Source organism: Bos taurus, chromosome 14 (assembly GCF_002263795.3).
Source record: "Bos taurus isolate L1 Dominette 01449 registration number 42190680 breed Hereford chromosome 14, ARS-UCD2.0, whole genome shotgun sequence".
Classification (NCBI taxonomy): Eukaryota; Metazoa; Chordata; class Mammalia; order Artiodactyla; family Bovidae; genus Bos; species Bos taurus.
Window position 1 is genome coordinate 51,217,955 of NC_037341.1, and position 23,793 is coordinate 51,241,747.

The 23,793-nt window shown below is 35.7% G+C and overlaps 1 protein-coding gene across 1 annotated transcript in view; it reads left to right on the plus strand.

The window, feature by feature from the left end:
- The window catches only part of CSMD3 (CUB and Sushi multiple domains 3), a 1,470,240-nt gene that overhangs the window by 412,404 nt on the left and 1,034,043 nt on the right, over positions 1-23,793 (plus strand). Inside the window, exon 5 of the mRNA NM_001424929.1 lies at positions 11,810-12,017. Within this exon, the coding sequence (NP_001411858.1) occupies positions 11,810-12,017 (208 nt within the window). The remainder of the gene's footprint in view (positions 1-11,809; positions 12,018-23,793) is intronic.

Genomic DNA, 23,793 nt, shown 5'->3' on the forward strand with positions numbered 1-23,793 from the left:
AATGGCTATGTAGTAAATATTTTAGACTTTCCATAGCATATGTGGTCTCCATCATATATTTATCTTTAATTCTAGTCTATTTTTCATCTGTTTTTATAATCCTTTAGAATTATGAAAATCATTCTTAACTCTCAGGAGATACCAAAACCAGGCACAGGCTAGATATAGTAAAATACAGTTAAAATATGTTATATAGTTTTTGTATGCTAATTCCATTATCTCCACATTTTTTCTCTGTTTCTATTAACTGATATTTCTCTGGATAATTGGTCATAATTTTCTGCTTCTTGAGATGGCTAATCATTTTTTACTGGGTGTTGAACTTTGTGAATTTTAAATTACTGAGTGTATGGATTTAGTTATCTTTTTTTAAGAAATGTTGGGCATTCATCTGGCATATAGTGAATATATATTTGGTTCAGTTTATGTTTTCGAGTTTTAAGTTTGTTAGGGATGTTCTAGAGTAAACTTCAGGGATGGTTTAACTCCTCTACTGAAAGTGTATCCCTTCTAAATTTGCTGGTAAGTATACTAGTTTCACTGCAGATGGTGCAGCCATGAAATAAAAAGACGCTTACTCCTTGGAAGGAAAGTTATGACCAACCTAGATAGCATATTCAAAAGCAGAGACATGACTTTGCCAACAATGGTCCATCTAGTCAAGGCTATGGTTTTTACAGTAGTCATGTATGGATGTGAGAGTTGGACTGTGAAGAAAACTGAGCACCAAAGAATTGATGCTTTTGAACTGTAGTGTTGAAGAAGACTCTTGAGAGTCCCTTGGACTGCAAGGAGATCCAACCAGTCCATCCTAAAGGAGATCAGTTCTGGGTGTTCATTGGAAGGACTGATGCTAAAGCTGAAACTCCAATACTTTGGCCACCTCATGTGAAGAGTTAACTCATTGGAAAAGACCCTGATGCTGGGAGGGATTGGTGGCAGGAGGGGAAGGGGATGACAGAGGATGAGATGGCTGGATGGCATAACCGACTCGATGGACATGAGTTTGAGTGAACTCCAGGAGTTGGTGATGGACAGGGATGCCTGGTGTGCTGCTGTTCATGGGGTCGCAAAGAGTCAGACATGACTGAGCGACTGAACTGAACTGAACTGAACTGATACTGGTTATTTACAGAGGACTCTTCATTCTTGCCAAAGGAAATTGAAAATTATCCAACTATGCCTCTCTCTTGGAACCTTTCAGGCCACAGATCCCTTGACTCTGCCTAACACCATGGAATTTTATCCTTTGCATGCATTTGTTAGTATTTAGCACCTATCCAGGGACAGCTATTAAGATTTTGTAAATTCTTTTTCTGCAGAGCTCCCTTTTCTCTGGATCTGTCTTTCGGCTTATAGGCACTTCATATTTCCTCACAGTGTCTACTCATTCTAGGGAGAACATGATGTTCTTTTTAAAATCCACTCCTTGGTTTATGGTTTTGAAATTGCTTCTAGACAAATGCCAGGCAATTATGGGAGCCTCCCCCTTTGTCCTCTCCATTTTGGGATCACAGTTCTATATGGCCCTGGCCCAGTGTTTGAATAAAGATATATTTTGCTCAGTTTTTAAAATTCTTTGAAAAAACGTGAAAATATGCTCCCTGTTTTGCTATCATGGCTCTTTCTTGATTTTAAGATTTTATTTTTCCTCCAGATTTTTAGATAATTTAAATTATCATTGAATGAATTCTTGTGTGTTTTTTTTTTTAATTTGGAAATTCTGAGAAGTATTGAGTGAAAAATATTTATTAATTACTTTCCTCAGTGCATTAACTTACATTGTCATTTCTAAACATGTCTCTTCAGTGAAAGTCACTCAGTTGTGTCCGACTCTGCAACCCCATGGACAGTAGACTGCCAGGCTCCTCTGTCCATGGACTTCTTCAGAGCAGAATACTAGAAGGGGTAGCCATTCCCTTCCCCAGGGGATCTTTCCAACCCAGGAATCGAACCAGGTCTCCTTCATTGCAGGTGAATTCTTTGCTGTTTGAGCCAGCAAGCATGTTTCTTAAGGAAAGTAAATAAAACTGAGGTGGGATATTTACTTTAAAGCATATTTGAGTTCAGTTCAGTTCAGTCGCTCAGTCGTGTCTGACTCTTTGCAACCCCATGCCCTGCAGCACATCAGGTCTCCCTGTTCATCACCAACTCCTGGAGTTCACCCAAACCCATGTCCATTGAGTTGGTGATGCCATCCAACCATCTTTGAATATTCAGAACTAAATCTTCAGTGCTGAGATGTCATATTTAGTTCATTTCCATGATGTGGTCATCTGGATAAAAATGATGAATATTTGTCTTCAAGTTGTCATAAATCAATTTCTCAGATGAATTTAATTTCATCTGTTTTAGAAAGAATCAGAAGTAGCTTAAGTGAGAGATAAAAAATTGAGAAATCCTTTAGTTTTCTTTCATAATGATCAACATTTTTAGTTTCTTTAAAATTTGGAAGATTATTTGTTGTACCTTGACAAGTGTTATAATTACCCTGTTCCTAATTTTCTTCCCTTGAAAAGTGAAAATGAAAGTGTTAGTCAACCAGTCGTGTCCAACTCTGCAACCCCATGAACTGTAGCACACCAGGCTCCCCTGTCTATAGAATTCTGCAGCTCAAGCAAGAATACTGGAGTGAGTAGCCATTCACTCCTCCAGGGGATCTTCCTTACCCAGGGATCTATACTGGTCTCTACACTGGTCTCAAAGAATTGCAGACAGATTCTTTACCGTTGGAGCCACTATGAGAAAAAGAGTTTCTTCTTACAAATAAAGATGTGTAAGGCTAAACTATTAAATATAAAGAAAGTTGCTATATATGTGGACCTGCTGCTCTGTATATGTAATAGATAATTAATGAATTTAATATTAAATAGTTTGTCTAATTAGGAGATAGCAGTGATGCCTGTCTTGGGAAGAAAAGAAAACCTCACATAAATGACAATTTTACTTGAGTGCTGATGGAATGTTGAAATTTAGCAAGGGAGATTTGCAGAATTTCCCAGTGTAACATCTGAGATTGGATTGAATGCTTAGCAGTATCTGGAACTGACCAAGTGTACTCCTCTTCTACAATGTACAATTCATTTCTTTTTTTGAAAAAAATAAGCCTATGTCCTGTCACTACTCCCTCCAAAAATCCCTAAGCTCTTTAAGAAGAAACTAATAGCAGGACAGAGAACAGTATGATCAATATCTGAAAAAATGTGTTACAGTCAACTTGTAGGTTTGTTTTGAAACTTTTTTTTTTTAAGCTGTCATGTTTGTGGTGTACTCAATATGCCAGCAAATTTGGAAGACTCAGTAGTGGCCACAGGACTGGAAAAGGTCAATTTTCATTCCAGTCTCAAAGAAAGGCAATGCCAAAGAACGCTCAGACTACTGCACAATTGCACTCATCTCACACGCTAGTAAAGTGATACTTAAAATTCTCCAAGCCAGGCTTCAGCAATATGTGAACTGTGAACCTCCAGAAGTTTCAGTTTGTTTTAGAAAAGGCAGAGGAACCAGAGATCAAATTGCCAATATCTACTGGATCATAGAAAAAGCAAGCGAGTTCCAGAAAAACATCTATTTCTGCTTTATTGACTATGCCAAAGCCTTTGTGTGGATCACAATAAACTGGAAAATTCTGAAAGAGATGGGAATACCAGACCACCTGACCTGCCTCTTGAGAAACCTGTATGCAGGTCAGGAAGCAAAGGTTAGAAGTGGACGTGGAACAAAAGACTGGTTCCAAATAGGAAAAGGAGTATGTCAAGGCTGTATATTGTCACCCTGCTTATTAAACTTATATGCAGAGTACATCATGAGAAACTCTGGCTGGGGAAGCACAAGCTGGAATCAAGATTGCTGGGAGAAATATTAATAACCTCAGATATACAGATGACAGCACCCTTATGGCAGAAAGTGAAGAAGAACTAAAGAGCCTCTTGATGAAAGTGAAATAGGAGAGTGAAAAAGTTGGCTTAAAGCTCAACATTCAGAAAACTAAGGTCATAGCATACGGTCCCATCACTTCGTGGCAAACAGATGGGGAAACAGTGGAAACAGTGTCAGACTTTATTTTTTTGGTCTCCAAAATCACTGCAAATGTTGACTGAAGCCATGAAATAAAAAAGGCACTTACTCCTTGGAAGGAAGGTTATGACCAACCTAGACAGCATATTAAAAAGCAGAGGCATTACTTTGCCAACAAAGGTCCATCTGGTCAAGGCTATGGTTTTTCCAGTGGTCATGTATGGATGTGAGAGTCATATTATAAAGAAAGCTGAGTGCCGAAGAATTGATGCTTTTGAACTGTAGTGTTGGAGAAGACTCTTGAGAGTGCCTTGGACTGTAAGGAGATCCAACCAGTCCATCCTGACTGATGCTGAAGCTGAAACTCCAATACTTGGCCACCTGATGTGAAGAGCTGACTCATTTGAAAAGACCCTGATGCTTGGAAAGATTGAGGGCAGGAGGAGAAGGGGACGACAGAGGATGAGACGGTTGGATGGCATCACTGACTCAATGGACATGGGTTTGGGTGGACTCCAGGAGTTGGTGATGGACAGGTAGGCCTAGCGTGCTGCGATTCATGGGGTCACAAAGAGTTGCACAGGACTGAGTGACTGAACTGACTGACATTTTTGTGGAAGTTCCAGCTTATACTACTTCAAATGAGTATGATCTCATACTCAAAATCAGAGCAAGATCAGTTATTTTCAGTATCTAAATAAGTGTCACAGTAATTAAATGTAAATAAAATTTGATTTTAAGAAAAATAAATTTCTGCAAATTATTAAGCTTTTTTCTTCTTAATACCAATAATTTTGATTTTATTTTGTGACTTTTCCCCCTGCTTTATAGGTAAGAAATTAAAGGGTATTGTTTCTATAAATTCAGTTATTTTAAAGTGTAGAAACAGGAGCATTTGATGGTAGATTTACAATATTATAAACAGTTAAAATTAGGTTTAATAGCATTTTAAATTTAATAGCTATATTTTTATCAATATATTTGAGTACATCAAGAATTTAGACAGAGTTGTTAGTATTTCATGCAGGTAATTGGAATAAGTTTCAACTCAAATGATTAATTAAAAAAAATCATGTTCTTAAATGACTACATTGCCCTCACTGATTCTGTTAGCTGAGTTGGTTGTTTCCTTCATGTTTTACAATAGTGTGAGTGACTCTGCAAACTTAACATGCCACTAACATCATTCAGCCTATGTATTGCATTCAAAAAAAAGAAAGAAATCACATTTTAAGTCTTAACAACCTAAATCATTTTTAGAACAAGAGTAGAGAAACCATCAACCTTTTTATATTTCTAGTATGTTAAATAACTACATTTTGAAGCCATCATTACTTCTAGTTAACATCATGAGAAGTCTAAAATATATAATCATATTGCTTTACTCTTTAGATGAAAAACATTATTCTTAAAAATGGATCTAAGATAATTATTCTTATTTATTGTGCAATTATGCTGTTTATCCCAAAGTACCTACAAAGACCAAACTAATATTTTGAAGATATTGAGACAAAAATACTCTAAACTACTGAATAAATGAGAGATAGTTTATCTTTGGGAATAATAAAGCATGAGAAAAATTGACTGGATTCTTGATTCAGTCCCCTAATCTATATCTTCCATTATTTCCTTTCTCTGTCATTTTTATAGAGCAGCAAGAATATTTTTAAGACTCAAAACCAATCATGTCATCTCTTTGCTGAAAACCCATTAATAACTTTCCATTGCTCCTCTGAATGCATCCCATAGTCTTGTCAAAAATGTCCTGCAAGGTCTTGGAAGTTGCATATCGATTTATTTATTTATTTTTTTCTTCTCAGCTTGGGGAATTTTGGAGAATGCTCATTTCCTCTGGTGAAAAAACATGTGTATGTACTCAAAACAATGTTCATTTCCTCATGTAGTTAATGCCTAACTATTCACCCTTCAGGTTTCTAGTCCATCATCACTTCCTACTTCAAAGCCACAAACATGCATTGTCAGTACTAAACACTCCTTCTTCAAGGTACCTGACAGAAATGTAATTTTATATGTTTTTTGTTACTTATTTAGAGCCTTAATCTCTGCTATGTACAGAATTATCAGTTAGGCAGGTATCATGCTGACTTAAATAACCACTGTAGCATGAAAGACTAACACAGTTTCTCCTGGTATTTTAGCATATCTCGAAGAACATTGCTTGACTAGATGACCAAATGAATTAACTTTAAAATTCAAAGAAAGCTTATACAAATAACCAGTATCACCTCATGTGTATCTTGAGTATGTTCTATTGAATGTTCTATGTTCTGTGGTTCTATTGAATAATTTCTATGAGCCCTGCCCTTTCTGTGACATAAGAGACAGAAAATACTACAGACAACACTAATCAAATGAGCAAGGCTGGTGACCACGACAGACTGATGCTGAAAGAATAAAGGTTCTGTCATTGCCACGATATGTATCAAGGCACTTTGCCCAGAGACCAGGCAATATTATTTAGCAGAGAGAGCACAGCACTATATATAAAAGTCTCATGGTTTGTTTGCCTTTTACTTGTTCTAACTCTTGATACAAAAATGAAGTTTTTATTTAGGCAATACATTCTACTGCAAGATAAAACTGTATTTGTTTTTATAAATATTATAGTAAATCCAGGTTGAATCACAATACAAATGTTCTGGCATTCAAATAGGTCACCTAGGCAAAATGTTGCATATCTAATAAGCTAAAAGAAAACTTATTTCACAGTTTTGTCAATTGCTGATTCTATGATAGTCTCTGTAGTAATAAAGAGATCAAACAAGTGTACTGAACCGAGAACTTGATACAGGAATTGGCAAGAGCATTGGTCTGAGTGCTGGAAGGTCTCGATTCCCATGCTTGTTTTCATGCAGGTCAATTATACTTTTGGGTTCAAGTTCTTTTTCTATAAAATAAGACTTTCCCTGGGGTGAACTATTCTATGAATTACTCTGCATTTCATGTGACAAGAATTTGGGGTGATGTCTGTCTTCTATGTGCCTAGATTACTTCTTAAAGGAGACCATGCAGACAAATGGATTTGTTTGCTCTGGAGCTTGGGGAACACAGTGTATTATTATTAAGACCTTAGCTGAAATATTTAAATATCTGTTGCAAACCAAGAAGTCTACATTTGGGAAGAAATTGCATTTCCACAGAGGATAAATAAATGGGGCATGTTTCCTTGACCATATGCAAGACTTTTGAGAGGGAGTTATAGCCTGGAATTATCTTAGATCCTGCCCAAAGGGTCTACCCATAAGGATAAAGAAATATAGTTGGAAAGGGAGTAGAACATACCATTCTATACACATGGTGTTCTTGGGTTGGTTATTTCTCTGTCTTGGTTCTCTCATTGCAATAAAAATTTGGAACATCTTCTGGACCATCTTCAGACTAAAGGGTTTAAAACAACAGACAAGTTACAGCTCAGTTACAGTTCAAGCAGATTTATCGTTATTAAACAGACACTCCCAAGACATGGGAACAGACCAACCTCAAAAGAGTCGTTCTTGCCACTGTTCCCTCTTGACTTCCCCCCTTTTATATTTCCTGTCTCCTCCATTTGGTTGTGTCCTCTGCAATATAATCAGTTTTATATATGTATAGAATATTTATGAATCCTTAATTGCCTCCTGGCTGCCTACGGTTAAGCGGAAGACCTCATGGTTAGTTTGTTTCTACTGTGTGCCTAGGGTTGATGTGCAGGAGTTGGAAAAGTCTCTGAGGTTGTCTTGTAGCATATCTGTTAGCTCCTCTGGGTGTGTCCGGGATGAGGTTTAGAGAATAGCTTGCATCCTTTTTGTCTAGGCCACCTTTGGTTGCTCATGCCTAATTTCCTACCTAACAGTAGGGTGGAGAAAATAAGCAGTCAGCCAGAGAAACAATTCATCCACAACAAGGGAACTTCTGAGGGTCGCACGAAAAGATTTACAGTCAAAATGAATCATCTTTCTTTAATCATCTGCCAAAGCCCTTGGAAACCAGTACCAAATCAGTGCGAGGCAAATAATATTCATGTGCCCTAATCTCTTTTACTTCCAAATCTACGATGAATCATAGGGAACTCAGTGAGTAGGGAGAGATGAAAAAGAAATTCTAGAGGGGACAATGGGAAAGAAAAGCTGACTTCAATCCCTCACCTCTGCCCCATTTGCCACAGGCCTTAGCTAAGGAAAGCAAAGAATCTTTACCCAAATGAAATAATTTTTTTGTGTGTGATTAGCTAGGAATTTTTTTATACAGTTCATGAGGTTCTTATGGCATGTATAATGCAGTGGTTTGCCATTCCCTTCTCCAGTGGATTAGATCACATTTTGTTAGAACTCTCCACTATGACCCATCCATCTTGGGTGGTCCTACATGGCAGGGCTCATAGCTTCGTTGCATTACCCAGGCCCCTTCGCCATGACAAGAAAAACATCTATCTTTGTTGCATAGACTACACCAAAGCCTTTATATCATTAAACTGCAGAAAGCTCTTAAAAAGATTGGAATACCAGACCATCATATCTGTCTCCTGAGAAACCTGTACACACGTTAGGAAGCAACAGTTAGAACCCTGTATGGGACAACTGATTGATGCAAGATAGAGAAAGGAGTATGACAAGGCTGTCTTCTGTCACCCTGTTTGTTTAACCTATATGCTGAACACATCATGAGAAATGCTGGGCCGGATGAGTTACAAAATGAAATCAAGATAGGTGGAGGAAGCACCAACTACCTCAGATATGTGGATGATATCACTCTAATGGCAGAAAACGAAGAGGAACTAAAGAGCCTTTTGATGAGGGTGAAGGATGAGAGTGAAAGAACCAGCTTAAAACTAAATATTAAGAAAACTAAGATCATGGCATCCAGCCCCATTACTTCATGGTAAATAAAAGGGGAGAGGGTGGAAGTAGAGACAGATTTCCTCTTCTTGGGCTCCAAAATCACTGCAGGTGGTGACAGTAGCCATGAAATCAGAAGATGATTACTTCTTGGAAGGACAGTTATGACAAACCTAGACAGTATGTTGAAAAGCAAAGACATTACTCTGCTGACAGAGGTTCATGTAGTCAAGGCTATGGTCTTCCCAGTGGTCATGTACGATTGTGAGAGCCAGCCCATAAAAAAGGCAGAACAGCAAAGAGTTGATGCTTTTGAACTGTGGTGCTAGAGAAGACTCCTAAAAGTCCCTTGGACAGCAAGGTGATCAAACCAGTCAATCTTTAGGAAAATCAACCCTGAATCCTCATTGGAAGGACTGATGCTGAAGCACCAGTATTTTGGCTATCTGCTACTAACAGCCAACTCATTGGACAAGTCCCTAATGCTGTTAAAAATTGAGGGCAGAAGGATAAGAGGGCATCAGAGGATGAGATAGCTGGATGGCATCATTGATGCAATGAACATGAACTTGGGCAGACTTTGGGAGATGGTGAGGGACAGGGAGGCCTGGTGCACTGCAATCCATGGGGTTGCAGAGTTGGCCGTGATTGAATGACTGAATGACAACATCCAGGACTAGACACACTAATAGATAAATTTATATTTTTGAATTAAAAACTGGAGTATTTTTTTCTTATTCTGAGTATGAACTGAAATGTTTCTCCCTGAGATTTTATCTAGACAGAGAAATAAAGAGCTCACAGAACTTGTTTGAGTATGTTGCATACCAGTTACACTACAAATACATGATAGCATAACATTTCATTTCTGAAGCAATACTTAACCTTGGTGTTACTACTGAGAAGACAAAGAGTGGAAATAATTTGTGGTTCTGGATTGAAAGCTGTAGACATTTTCACCAGAGGTTAAAGTTAACGTATTGAGGGAAGACATTGTGTATTCTGGCAAGAAAATTATAGTAATATATCTCATAGTCTATACTGGACCACTAGGTCATTCTAATTACTCATCAAACTTAAAAAAGTAGAGAGGGCATCATTAAAATAAATACCATACTTACCGTAGTGTATGATAAAAATTAAGTTATCTTTTAAGAGCAATATATTTATGCTTTTAAATTTTGAATTATGGAGCTAGGTGGATAAAGAGTGGGACAGAATGAAGCTAATGTTATTTAATGCATACTATTTAATAAGAAAATTATTCTTAGTACCAAAGCATGTTGCCATTCTGTGCCCATTGTGTAGTAAAATAGAATGCTGTATATCTCTATTTATTAACCTTATAGAGTGTTAGCTATTTCATCAAACAATAATTGGTCATTATAGAGCTAGATATTTCCCCAGACATTTGATTTGAATTGAAGGAATTCCCTGAGTGGCTCAAGACAACAGCATAAATCTTGAGAAATTTTATTGTACAAATAGACCAGTAGCCTATTGACCAGCTTAAACCATGTTAGGATAAGACACATTTTATAGCTTCAATTTCTTTATTAAACAATGAGCTTTATCTTATGTTTTAGCATTAAGCATTGGTGGTCATATAATTTCTCTGTTAACATACTCCATTAGTTAAAAATAGACTCATGGAGAATCTGTGGCCCTTACTGAAAATGAGAACCGCAGGTCCAAATGTCCAAACGTAACATTAGTACAAACTTTCCAAATTGAAGAAAAGTATGATTTATAAAATAGAAGGTTCTGAACCACCTACAGTATAATAAGTTGATACGTCTACTCAACCTGTCACTGATGTCATTGCATTTATAATACTGTGTATACATGTATTATATGAATATGTAGCAAAATATGCTTACATTGCTTGATAGTCATAGGGAATATGTTACTAAAGATGTGTTGCTGAGTATATTATTGTAGTGGCTATATTATTTCTTTCTAATTAAAGTGTCGTAGATATGTGATGTATTTTATTTAAATTGCATTTCCACAAACATTTTCAATAACTTTTGAATGTCAATGACAAAAATTTATTTTTTATTATATTCTCTCATATTATTTATTTGGTACATAACTACATTAAGGAAATAAAAACAAAGCTGAGACTATCATGAATATGCACAAAGTGACTGAAAATTTCCCATTATAGACCTTAAGAACAATGTTTCTTTTGTTTTACTCCATCATCTAATCAATGTAAAGAAAATCTTAATTCTTTTACTCTGAGCTCTGATTGGAGTACAGTTTTTATTTACATCATTGCTATTTCAACCAATGATTATAAAATAATCATGATAGCCCATCCTTCCATCCTTCCTTGCTCAGTCATGTCTGACTCTTTGTGATCCCATGGCCTGTAGCCTGCCAGTCTCCTCTGTCTGTGTTGCCATTTGCCATTTCCTACTCTAGGGGATCTTCCCTACTCAGAGATCAAACCGACCTCTCTTGCATGTCTTGCACTCACAGTGGATTCACAGTGGTGGATTCTTTACCACTAGTGCCACCCAGGACCACTGGTAGCTCAGAGGTTAAAGCGTCTGCCTGCAATGCAGGAGACCAGGGTTTGATCCCTGGGTCAGGAAGATCCCCTGGAGAAGGAAATGGCAACCCACTCCAGTATTCTTGCCTGGAGAATTCCATGGAGGGAGGAGCCTGGTAGGCTACAGCCCACAGGGTAACAAAGAGTCGGACATGACTGAGCTACTTCACTTTCACTTTCAGCACCACCTGGAAGCCCAGTCATGATAGCATTTATATTTATATATGTGATTAAAAATTTTTATGAACTTAACATTTTATTTAATCTCTATTAGTATAATGTGCATTTGGTTTCAAAACATTTGTCCTGTTACCTTTATTCAATAATATTAACAATTGATTTAATAGCATTTCTCTTAATGATTTATATCTGAACATCTCATTTTTGTTTTCAACAGCTGAAGATGCATGTGGAGGAACAATGAGAGGATCTAGTGGCATCATATCAAGCCCTAGTTTTCCTAATGAGTACCATAATAATGCTGATTGTACTTGGACCATTGTAGCAGAACCTGGGGATACAATTTCACTCATATTTACTGATTTCCAAATGGAAGAAAAGTATGATTACTTAGAAATAGAAGGTTCTGAGCCACCTACAATATGGTAAGTAGACAGTTTCTATCAACTTAGCATTGATGTCATTGCCTGAGGCAAAATTGGGATTCAAGAACAACTATATTTGGGCCTTTAAAGAATTAGATATCTTAAAAGATTAACAGATTCAGGAAAATTATAAGGAGTAATTATCAGAGCTGAGGAAATTTTGAAGATTGGATACTGATATATAGAGTGGAATTTTGAAAGATGAAGCATTTCATCAAGTATTTCTTTATCACTCAATGAAAAGTACTTTGATTTTATCAAAACTTGTGAAAGGAAATAAAAGTTGTTCCTACAGTTCTGTTCCTTAGTGTGCCAGTTCATATTTGGCATTCTTTTCAAATTAATTGAATAGTCTTGGAAATAATTTGCCTTTGGTTTTGTAAGTATATCTTTTAGGTACCATGTTATTTGAAGGCAAAAATTAAACACTATGATATGGGTGAATATGATCTATTTCTTTAGAAACTCAAGACATGGTCTCATGAAACTGCAGAGTTTTCAAAACATAATTTTAGGATATAATATTTTTAAAAAGAAAATACATATTTATGCTGTTTTAAAAATTTTAATGCACTGTTATCATTGAAGTGTAAAGTAAAATCAGTAATTGAGTGAAGAATGGTGGAATTAGTGAAATGAAGTCATAGGTAAAATCTAGACTAAAAGGGTATTTTAAGAAATGTAAAAATTTGATAAGAATACTGATAATTTATTGAAGGATTTTTATCAAAATCAATTAAATGAAGAGGTTTGCATTTTTAGATGATAATTCTTACTGAAATATAGAGATTGATTTGAAGTGAGGCCAGATTAGCTACAAGAAAATCTCTTAAGAGGTGATTGCTGTAATTTAAGAAAAAAATCATGATAGCTTGTATTAGGATGATATTGATGGTGATAAAGAAGTAGAATAACCTGATACATATTTAGGAGGTATAGTGATAAAGACCTCTGTAATGAAATGTTAAAGAAGGTGGTGTTCTAATAAAACATCGTTTTCTAGTGAGCATAAATTGGTGAAGGCCGGAGATATACTCACTGAGTTGGAAAATGTTGAAGAAAGGTCAAGTTTCGAATAGAAATACTGTGATTATTGAGAGTTGTTTTAGTAATATTATTTAGTTGTTTTAGTAATAAGTCTCTTTGAGACATATTAAAGCCATCTGATAGACAGTATCTATTTATATGATTCAATAGCTGTGAGTAGAAGCACAACTGATATGTATTTGATATTGATGGTAATAAAACAAAAACACATTGATAGGAGTCTAAAACAGAGAGATAGGAGGAAATACAAGGGATAAGGTGTCAAATAGGCAAGAGAAGTATGAAGAAGGAAGAATAAGACGACATTGCAGATTGCCATCGAAAGGACACTAGGTAAAAGTGTGTGTGTTTCTTTTGTGACTCCATGGATTGTAGCACCAGGCTCCTCTGTCCATGGGATTTTCCAGGCAAGAATACTGAAGTGGGTAGCTATTTCCTTCTCCAGGGGATCTTCCTGACTCAGGGATCGAACCCAGATCTCCTGCATTGCAGGTGGATTCTTAACCGCAGAGCCACCACAGAGGCCCATATATTATATGCAAACACATAAATTAGATATACACACAAATATGTACACATTAGTTTGTGTATATGTGTTTGTGTATATATATACACACACACCTATATGGTATATTATCTTTCATATGTTTGGAATATATACATTTTATATATATATGCTAATGGCTTCTCTGGTGGCTCAGTGGTAAATAATCCGTCTGCCAATGCAGGTGACATGGGTTCATTCCCTGGGTTGGGAAGATTCCCTGGAGAAGAAAATGGCAACCCACTCCAGTATTCCTGCCTGGTAAATCCCATGGACAGAGGAGCTTGGTGGGCTCCAGTCCATGGAGTCACAAAAGAGTTGGACATGACTTAGCGACTAAACGACAGACAAATATATGCTAATAATTCCAAATTTAACAGTATTTCTCATATGGGGTTTTGTGTGTGTGTGTGGTTTTTTTGTAATATTTACATCAGAATTACCTTCAGTGTTTGTTAAAGTGCAGGTTTACAAGCTCCTGCACAAATGTATTGATTTATATGCCATAGACATGAAATCAGTAGTCTGCAAACTAGATTATTCCACTCATTGCTATGGCAAGTAAAACAATAAGTTTGGTTTTATCACTATCATACTCTGTCAATATAACTGTCCTATAAGCCATCCTACAAGAGTTAAAATATTTACCAGTCAAAAAACTGAAAGTCAAATTAACATGGTATATAAAATCAAACTAATTATATAATATATACATTTAAATATATGGTAAGGATTTATATAATGGATAGCACAAAGATTGTGTTAGTGAATCAACAATTATCCAACTAAATAAGATAAATTAATTAGAAGTAACTGACTATAATTTCATTCTACAAAATAAATATTACATATACTAATCCTATCAAACAAGTATTTCTCTTTACCACCTTATTTATGACAATTATGAGACTAAAATGTACAGTGAAGAAGCTGTGGTTCTGTATATTATTGCTTATTCACAGCAGTAAAACAATTTGATTAAATATGTATTGTGGTTATATAATTTTGAATTAACATTCATTGCTGTGATAAGAGAATTTAACATAAGATCTACCTTCTTAGCAAAATTTTAAGTATACAATACAGTGTTCTTAACCATAGGCACAATATTGAACAGCAGATCTGTAGAATAGAACTTACCTGTTTTACATAACTAAAACTTTAATTCTAGTGGATAGCAAATCTCCATTTCCTTTCCCTCCAGCCATTGGCAAATAACATTACACTCTCAGTTTCTGTAACTATATAAGATATCTCATAAGCAAAATCATGCAGTATTTGTCCTTCTGTGGCTGGCTTATTTCACTTAATGTAATGTCCTTAAGGTTCATCCATGTTGTTGAATATAGCAGGATTCTTATTTCCTAAGGTTGAATGTTATTTCTTTATATGTGTATGCTACGTTTTCCTTACCCATTCTTCTAACATGGTTGCTTCTCTTTAGACGAATAGAGTACTCATAAAATGGTAAGAGCCAGAGGGATTTTAGGGATCCAGCTGACCAGAGGGTTCTTTGAGGGAAATACGTTTTCAGGCTTATTGTGTATGTTGAAAATTCAGGATGAAAACCAAGATCTTCTAATAGTTACTGCAGTGTAATCTCTGACAAAAGTAATTCTTGTTATGCATACAACCAGGGCTTTTTCAAAAATATATGCCATATATCAGTAAAACATTTTGAAAGCCTGAAACTCTGACATATGAATAGCACAATATGGATTAATGCTTTTAAATGCCTAAAGTTCCTACTAGATATTTAGTTGATACCTAAATATGAATTTGCATCAAACAAAACTTCTTATAGATATCTAAGAATCCCTAGTATGGTTAATTTACCATTTTTAGTACATCTGAATGTATTTTTTTCTACCTTAAGGAAAACCTGTTTGACAGTGTACCTAGAAGAGGTAACACTTCTATAATATAGCCTTGCTTGCTCATCCATTAAATAATGAGTCTTGCTTGCTCATCCATTAAAATAAAAATTACATAATAGATGAAACCAGAATTAACACAAATAACTGGGAACTACTGAGAGAAGCATTTTGAAAGTTTTCTAAAAAGACCACTTCAATTTATGTACATGATGTTTCCTCTCTAACTTCTTTTTCATAGTATTCTTTAAAAAAAAAAACTGGAGTATAATTGCTTTACAGTGTTGTATTGCTTTCTTCTATACAGCAAAATGAATCATTTATATATATACATGTATCCCCTCTTTTTCAGATTTCCTTCACATTTAGGTTACAAAATAGCACTGAGTAGAGTTCCCTGTGCTATAAAGTAGGTTTCATTAGTTATCTATTTCATACATGATAGTGTATATATGTCGATCTCTGTCTCCCAATTCATTCCACCCACTCTTTCCCGCTTGGTATTCGTAAGTTTTATCTCTACTTGTTTGTCTTTATTTCTGCTTTGAAAATAAGTTCATCTGTACCATTTTGGTGACTGCAGCCATGAAATTAAAAGACGCTTACTCCTTGGAAGGAAAGTTATGACCAACCTAGATAGCATATTTTGAGAAGGCAATGGCACCCCACTCCAGTACTCTTGTCTGGAAAATCCCATGGATGGAGGAGCCTGGTGGGCTACAGTCCATGGGGTCAAAATCTTTCAAGCTCAGCTCCAACAGTACATGAACCAAGAACTCCCAGATGTACAGTCTGGATTTAAAAGGGCAGAGGAACCAGAGATCAATTTGCCAACATCCCCTGGATCTTAGAAAAAGCAAGGAAATTCCAGAAGAACATCTGCTTCTTCTTCATTACTATGCCAAAGACTTTGACTGTGTGGATCACAAAACTAGAATATTCTTAAAGAGATGGGAATACCAGACCACCTTACCTGCCTCCTGAGTAATCTGTATGCAGGTCAAGAAGCAATAGTTAGAACCAGTCATGGAACACCAAACTAGTTCAAAATTGGGAAAGGAGTACGTCAAAGCTGTATATGGTCACCTTGCTTATTTAATTACTATGCAGAGTACATTATGCAAAATGCTGGGCTGGATGAGGCTCAAGCTGGAGAAAAGATTGCTGTGAGAAATATCAATAACCTCAGATATGCAGATGGCACCGCCCTTGTGGCAGAAAGTGAAGAGGAACTAAAGAGTGTCCTGATGAGGGTAAAAGGAGAGTGAAAAGGTTGGCTTAAAACTCTACATTAAAAAAAACGCTGAGATCATGCCATCCAGTCCTATCACTTCATGACAAATAGATGGGGAAAAAATGGAAGCAGTGACAGACTTTATTTCCTTGGGTTCCAGAATCACTGTGGATAGTGACTGCAGCCAGGAAATTAGAAGATACATGCTTCTTGGGAAAGAAAACTGACAAACCTAGACGGTGTATTAAAAAGCAGAGACATCACTTTGCCGCCGATTGTCCCTATAGTCAAAGCTGTGATTTTTCCAGTAATCATGTATGGATATGAGAGTTGGACCATAAAGAAGGCTGCTGCTGCTGCTAAGTCGCTTCAGTCGTGTCCGACTCTGTGCGACCCCATAGACGGCAGCCCACCAGGCTCCCCCGTCCCTGGGATTCTCCAGGCAAGAACACTGGAGTGGGTTGCCATTTCCTTCTCCAATATGAAAGTGAAAAATAAAAGTGAGCTCTGAGGAATTGATGCTTTCAAACTGTGATACTGGAGAAGAGTCTTGATAGTCCTTTGGACAGCAAGGTGATCAAATCGGTCAATCCTAAAGAATACCAGCTCTGAATATTCACTGGAGGGACTGATGCTGAAGCTGAAACTCCAGTACTTTGGCCAACTGAATCAAAGATGGGAAGAGCTGACTCATTGGAAAACACGCTGATGCTGGGCAAGACTGAAGGCAGGAGGAGAAGGGGATGACAAAGATGAGATGGTTGGATGGCACATTCAGTGGACATGAGTTTCAGCAAACTCAAGGAGATAGTGAAAGACAGGCGAGCCTGGCGTTCTGCAGTCCATATGGTCACAAAGAGTTAGACATGACTGAGCAAACGAACAATAACAACAACATATATACATGTTTGTACAGCATGCATATTTACCACATCTTCTTTATGCATTCTTTTATTGATGGACATTTATATTATTTCCATTTCCTGGCTATTGTAAATAGTGCTGCTGTAAACATTGAGGTCTGTGTATCTTTTTGAGTTATGTTTTTTTTTTTCCAGGTATATGCCCAGGAGTGAAATTGATGGGTCATATGGTAGTTCTATTTTTATTTTTCTTGAAGACCTCCATAATGTTCTCCATAATGGCTGTACCAATTTACATTCCAGCGAACAGTGTCAGAGAGTTCCCTTTTCTCCACACCCTCTACAGCATTCATTTTTTTATTTATTAAAAAAAAAATTTTTTTTGATTGTAGGAAAACTGCTTTACAGTGTTGTGTTGGTTTCTGACATACAACAGCACTAATCAGCCATAATTAAATATGTATCACTTCCCTCTTGAGCCTCCTTCCTACCCCCCATGCTGTCCCTCTAGGTCATTACAGAGTTCCAAGCTGGACTCCCTGTGTTATATGGGATCTTCTTACTAGCTATCTATTTTACACATGGTAGTATATATATATTGTTTCTACTTTCTCCATTCATCCCACTCTTTCCTTCTCCTGTTGTGTGCACAAGTCATTCTCTATATCTGCATATCTATTCCTTCTCTACAACTTAAGTTCATCAACACCATTTTTTTTATTCCATATATATGCATGAATACATGATAATTGTTTTTCTGACTTACTGCACTCTGTATCACAGGGTCTAGGTTTATCCGCCTCACTAGAACTGACTCAAGTTCATTCTTTTTAATCACTAAGTAATATCCCATTATCTATATGTACCACATCTTCTTTATCCATTCATCTGTCCATTGAGTATTCATCCATTGACAGATGAATGTCCAGGTTCCTTTCATGGGCTAGCTATGGAGTAAAGAGTGCTGGTATGAACTTTGGAGTACATGTGTCTTTTTCAATTATGGTGTTCACAGGGTATATACCCAATAGTGGGATTGCTGGTCCATATGGTAGTTTTATTCCTAGTTGTTTAAGGAATCTCCATACTGTTCTCTGTAGTGGCTGTATCAATTTACATTCCCATCAACAATGCAAGAGTGTTTTGTTTTCTCTGCAACCTCTCCAGCATTTATTGTTTGTTGATTTCTTTGACTATGGCTATTCTGACTGGTGTGAGGTGATATCGCACTGTTTTTTTGATTTGAATTTCTTTAATAATTAGTGATGTTGAGCATCTTTTCATATGTTCACTGGCTATCTGTATATCTTCTTTGGAGAAATATCTATCTAGGTCTTCTACCCATTTTTTGATTGGGCTGTATTTTTTTATGTTACTGAGTTGTATGAGTTGCTTATATACTTTGCAAATTCCAGCATTTATTTTTTGTAGATATTTTGATAATAGCCATTCTGACCAGCCTAATGTGATATCTCATTATAGTTTTAGTTATATTTCTCTAATATTTAGTGATGCTGAGCATCTTTTCATGTTGTTTCTCACTGTGTGTATGGTTTCTTTGGAGAAATGTCTATTTAGATCTTCTCCCCAATTTTTGATTCCATTATTTTTTTTAATTGAGTTGAATGAGCTGTTTGGATATTTTGGATGTTAATCCCTTGCATTTGTAAATATATTCTCCCATTCTGAGGGTTGCCTTTATATTTTTAATTTTTTCTTTATTTTTATTTACTTATTTTTAAAAATTATTTTTATTGGAGTACAGTTGTTTTACAATGTTGTGTTAGTTTCTACTTTATGGCAAAATGAATCAACCATACATATACATATATTCCCTCCCTTTTGAACTTCATTCTCATTCAGGTCACCAGAGTGCATTATGTCATTTCCTGTGCTCTTCAGTATGTTCTCATTGGTTATCTATTTTATACATAGCATTGGTAGTATATATGCATGCATCACCATCTCCCAATTCTTCCCAGTCCCCGCCCCTTTGCTATCCATACATTTGTTCTCTAAGACTGTCTCTGTTTCTGCTTCTCAGATAAGATCATCTTTACCATTTATATAAGTGATGTTATACAATATTTGTTTTTCTCTTTCTGACTGATTTCTCCCTGTATGACATTCTCTAGGTCCATCCATGTCTCTAAAAATAACCTAATCTCATTACATTTTATGGCTGAGTAATATTCCATTGTAAATATTGACTGCATCATCTTTATGCATTCTTCTATCAGTGGTCATTTAGGCTACTCCCATGTTCTGGCTGTCATAAATAGTGCTGCTGTGAACATTGGGGCACATCTATCTCTTTGAATTATGATTTGCTTCTGGTATATGCCCAGGCGTGGAATTTCTGGGTCATATGATAGTTCTATTTTTAGTTTTTTGAGGAGCTTCCATAGTGTTTTCCATGGTAGTTGTTTCAGTTTACACTCTACCAGAAGTGTAGGAGGGTTCCCTTTTCTCGATACTCACTCCAGCATTTATTGTTTGTAGATTTTTGATAATAGCCATCCTGACCAGTGAGACCTCACTGTAGTTTTGCTTTGTATTTCTCTAATAATTATAATAAAGTTTCCCTAGTGGCTCAGATGGTAAAGCGTCTGTCTACAATGTGGGAGACCCAGGTTTGATCCCTGGGTTGGAAAGATCCCCTGGAGAAGGAAATGGCAATCCACTCCAGTACTATTGCCTGGAAAATCCCATGGACAGAGGAGCCTGGTAGGCTACAGTGCATGGGGTCGCAAAGAGTCGGACACTATTATAATTTTAATAGCAATGTTGAGCATCTTTTCATGTGCTTGTTGGTCATCTGTATGTAGGTTGAGTTTTATTAAATGCTTTTTCTACATCTTTTGAGATGATGTGTTTTTTGTTTTTCTTTTTGTTGGTATGGTGTGTCACGTTGATTGCTTTGTATGTATTGGATCATCCTTCTGACCTTGAAATGAATCCACCCAGGCCAAGGTGTATGGTACATTTTAGGTGTTTTTGTATTTGGTCTGCCAAAATTTTGTTGAGAATTTTTGCGTCTATATTCATCAAAGATACTGACTTATGATTTTCCTTTTTGGTAGTGTCTTTGTCTATTTTTGGTATCAGGGTGATGATGGTTTCATAGAATGACTTTGAGAATGGCCCCTCTTTTATGTTTTGGAAGAAATTTGAGATGGATTGATATAAGTTCTTTTTTGCATGTTTGGTAACTTTCCCCAGTTAAGCTGTCCAGTCCTGGATTTTGTTTACAAGGAGGTTTTTTTTTTTTTTTTTTTTAATTACAGATTCTGTTTCACTTGTAGTGATCAGTCTGTTCAAATTATCTTTTTCTTCTTGATTCACTTTTGATTTGTTGGCATTTATTTGTTCATTGTATTCTGTTATTTATTTATTTATTTTTGGTATATCTTTTATAGGTTGTTACTTCCCCTCTTTCTTTTATTATTTTACTTGGGTCTCTCTTTTCTTCTTCATGAGTCTGGGCAGAGGTTTGTTGATTTTGTTTATCCTTTCAAAGAATTAGCTGCTGTTTTATTGATTTTTTTTCTCCTATTTTATGAATGTCTAATATATTTCCTCTTTTATCTTTCCTTTTTTTCCCTTTCTTCTGCAAACCTTAGGTTTTGTTTGTTCCTCTTTTTCTAATTCTTCTAGTTGATAGGTTAGGTTGTTATTTGAGATTTTTCTTGTCGTTTGAGGAAGGCCTGTATTGCATGAAATTCCTTCTTAAAGCTGCTTTTGTTGCATCTCACAGATTTGTATGGGTTTGTTTTGTCATTTTTATCAAAGTATTTGTTTTTTTTTTTTCCAGTCTTACTGAGATATAATTGACACCCAGCACTATATAAGTGTAACATAATGATTTGACTGATGTACATCATGAAATGATTATCACAGTAAGTTTAGTAAACTCCATCGTCTCATAAAGATATGAAATTAAAGACAGAAACGATTTTCCATTGTGATGAGAACTCTTAGAATTTATTTTCTTTAATATATAATGTACAACAATATTAATTATATGTATGTGATGTTGTACATTGCATCACTAGTACTTAATGGTCCAAGTATTTTTTAATTTCTTCTTTGATTTCATCGTTGACCCATTTTTTTTTTAGTCTCATGTTCATTCCACATGTAATCTTTTTTTACTTGTTTATCTTTCTGAGATTAATTTCTAGTTTCATGCCATTTTGGTCAGAAAAGATGCTTGAAATAACTCCTGTCCTCTTATTGTTGAGACTTGTTCTGTCCTATTAGGTAGTCTCTCCCAGAGAAAGTTTCATTTGCACATGAGAAGAAAATGAATTCTGAATTTTTTTAATGTAAACCAATACAATATTGTAAAGTAATTAGCCTCCAATTAAAATAAATAAATTTAAATTAAAAAAAAAAGAAAATATCAATGAAGTCCAACTGTAAGAATCTTTGTCGCCTTATCGATTTTCTGTTTGGAAGATCTGTTCCACTGATGTGAATAGGGTGTTAAGGTCTCCTACTATTATTGTATTTCTGTCAGGTTCTCCCTTTATGTCTGTTGGTATTGTTTTATGTATTTAGGTGCTCCTGTATAAGGTGTTTATATGTTAATGAGAATAATGTCTTCTTTTCGTATTGATTCTTTTTTCATTATTTACTGTTCTTTCTTTCAAAGTCCATTGTGTCTGATATGAATATTGCTAGCCCCACTTTCTTGTCATTTCTGACTGCATGAAATATCTTTTTCCATTCCTGCTTTCAATCTGTATGTGTCCTTTGCCCTAAAGCAGGTCTTTCATAAGCAGTATATTCTCATTTGATTCATTTGAAAGTATATTTTCCCATTCAGTAGGTTGTCTTTTTGTTTTGTTTCTGGTTTCCTTTGCTGTACAAAATACCTTTTTGCCCCACATTTAATTATCTGGACACACATAATGTTGTGGTTTTAAGACATCATTATATTTGTTTCCCCTATGTAATCATGTAAGATTCATCATGCTAAATAAAACATAATGGAAAGTATGGAATTTAATTATCTCTAAGTAACTATTACATGTTAGAGTAGTCTTAAAGTTTATAGTATCCTTAAAAGAAAAAAATAGAATAATAAGCAGCCTAGTTTTTATATTTTGTATTATGTACTTGAAGAAAGGTGTAAAAACGCCAAATAGAAGATACTGGTTAAAAGTATTTATGAATTCACAAAATGGAGAACCATTCAGATTATGGTTGACAGGGAAACTTACAAAGAACTTTAGGCCCTGAATTGAATGTTGAAAGATAATAGTCTTTTAGCCAGTTACATGAAATCCCTGCTCATGCTATATCCATTAATCCTGCCACTTTTTGTTCCAACATTTAGGGAGTAGAATTATGTTTCCCTTAAAAATATATATTCAGACCCAAGTCCCTTGTATCTGTAAATGTGACTTTATTTGGAAATACAATCTTTGCAGATATGTTCAGCTTTAGATAAGGTCAGTTTAGATTTTAATGTGGGCCCTAATCCATTGATTGTCACTATTATTAGAACAAAATTTGGATATAGACATATAGGAAAGAAGAATATGTGATGCTGAGGCAGAGATTGAAATTACATATCTAGAGCTAAGGACTGACAAGGATTTCCAACAACCTTATGCAAGCTAGGAAGAAGTAAGGCAGGATTCTTCAGTAGGACAGAGCATACATAGTGCTACTGACCCTTGATTTCAAAATTCTGTGTATAGAACTGTGTGATAATAAAATTCTGTTGTCTTAAGATACCTAATTTTTGGTACTTTTTGATTAAATTCATTGGGAATTAATGAAGTAACAGTGATTTTCAATAATTCTTTCACGTTTCAGAGGACATTTAAAGGTATAACTAAGCTCTTTTATATAGTATATAAAATTTGTTCAAGGATTCAAGGACAGCTTTCATTTAAGAGGTGCTGAAATCCATCTGTTTGGCAGACATCACTCAGTGTATGCACCAGAGGCCATGTTAATTGCTAACAAAAAAGAACCAATAAGAGCACTTGCCCACAGTGCCAAAGAATGAGGTAGAAGGTGCTATATTCAAGCCTACAGAAAGAGTGCATTTACTTGAGAGTGGTAGAATGTAAAGAAAGGAAAATATTTAAAAATACCAAGGTAGTTTATTATAAATTTAAAAGACATTAATATCTTATATGTATAGTTTGGAAGATAATCACTCCAGGTTTCTCTGCAAAAATGCACTTAAATAGGA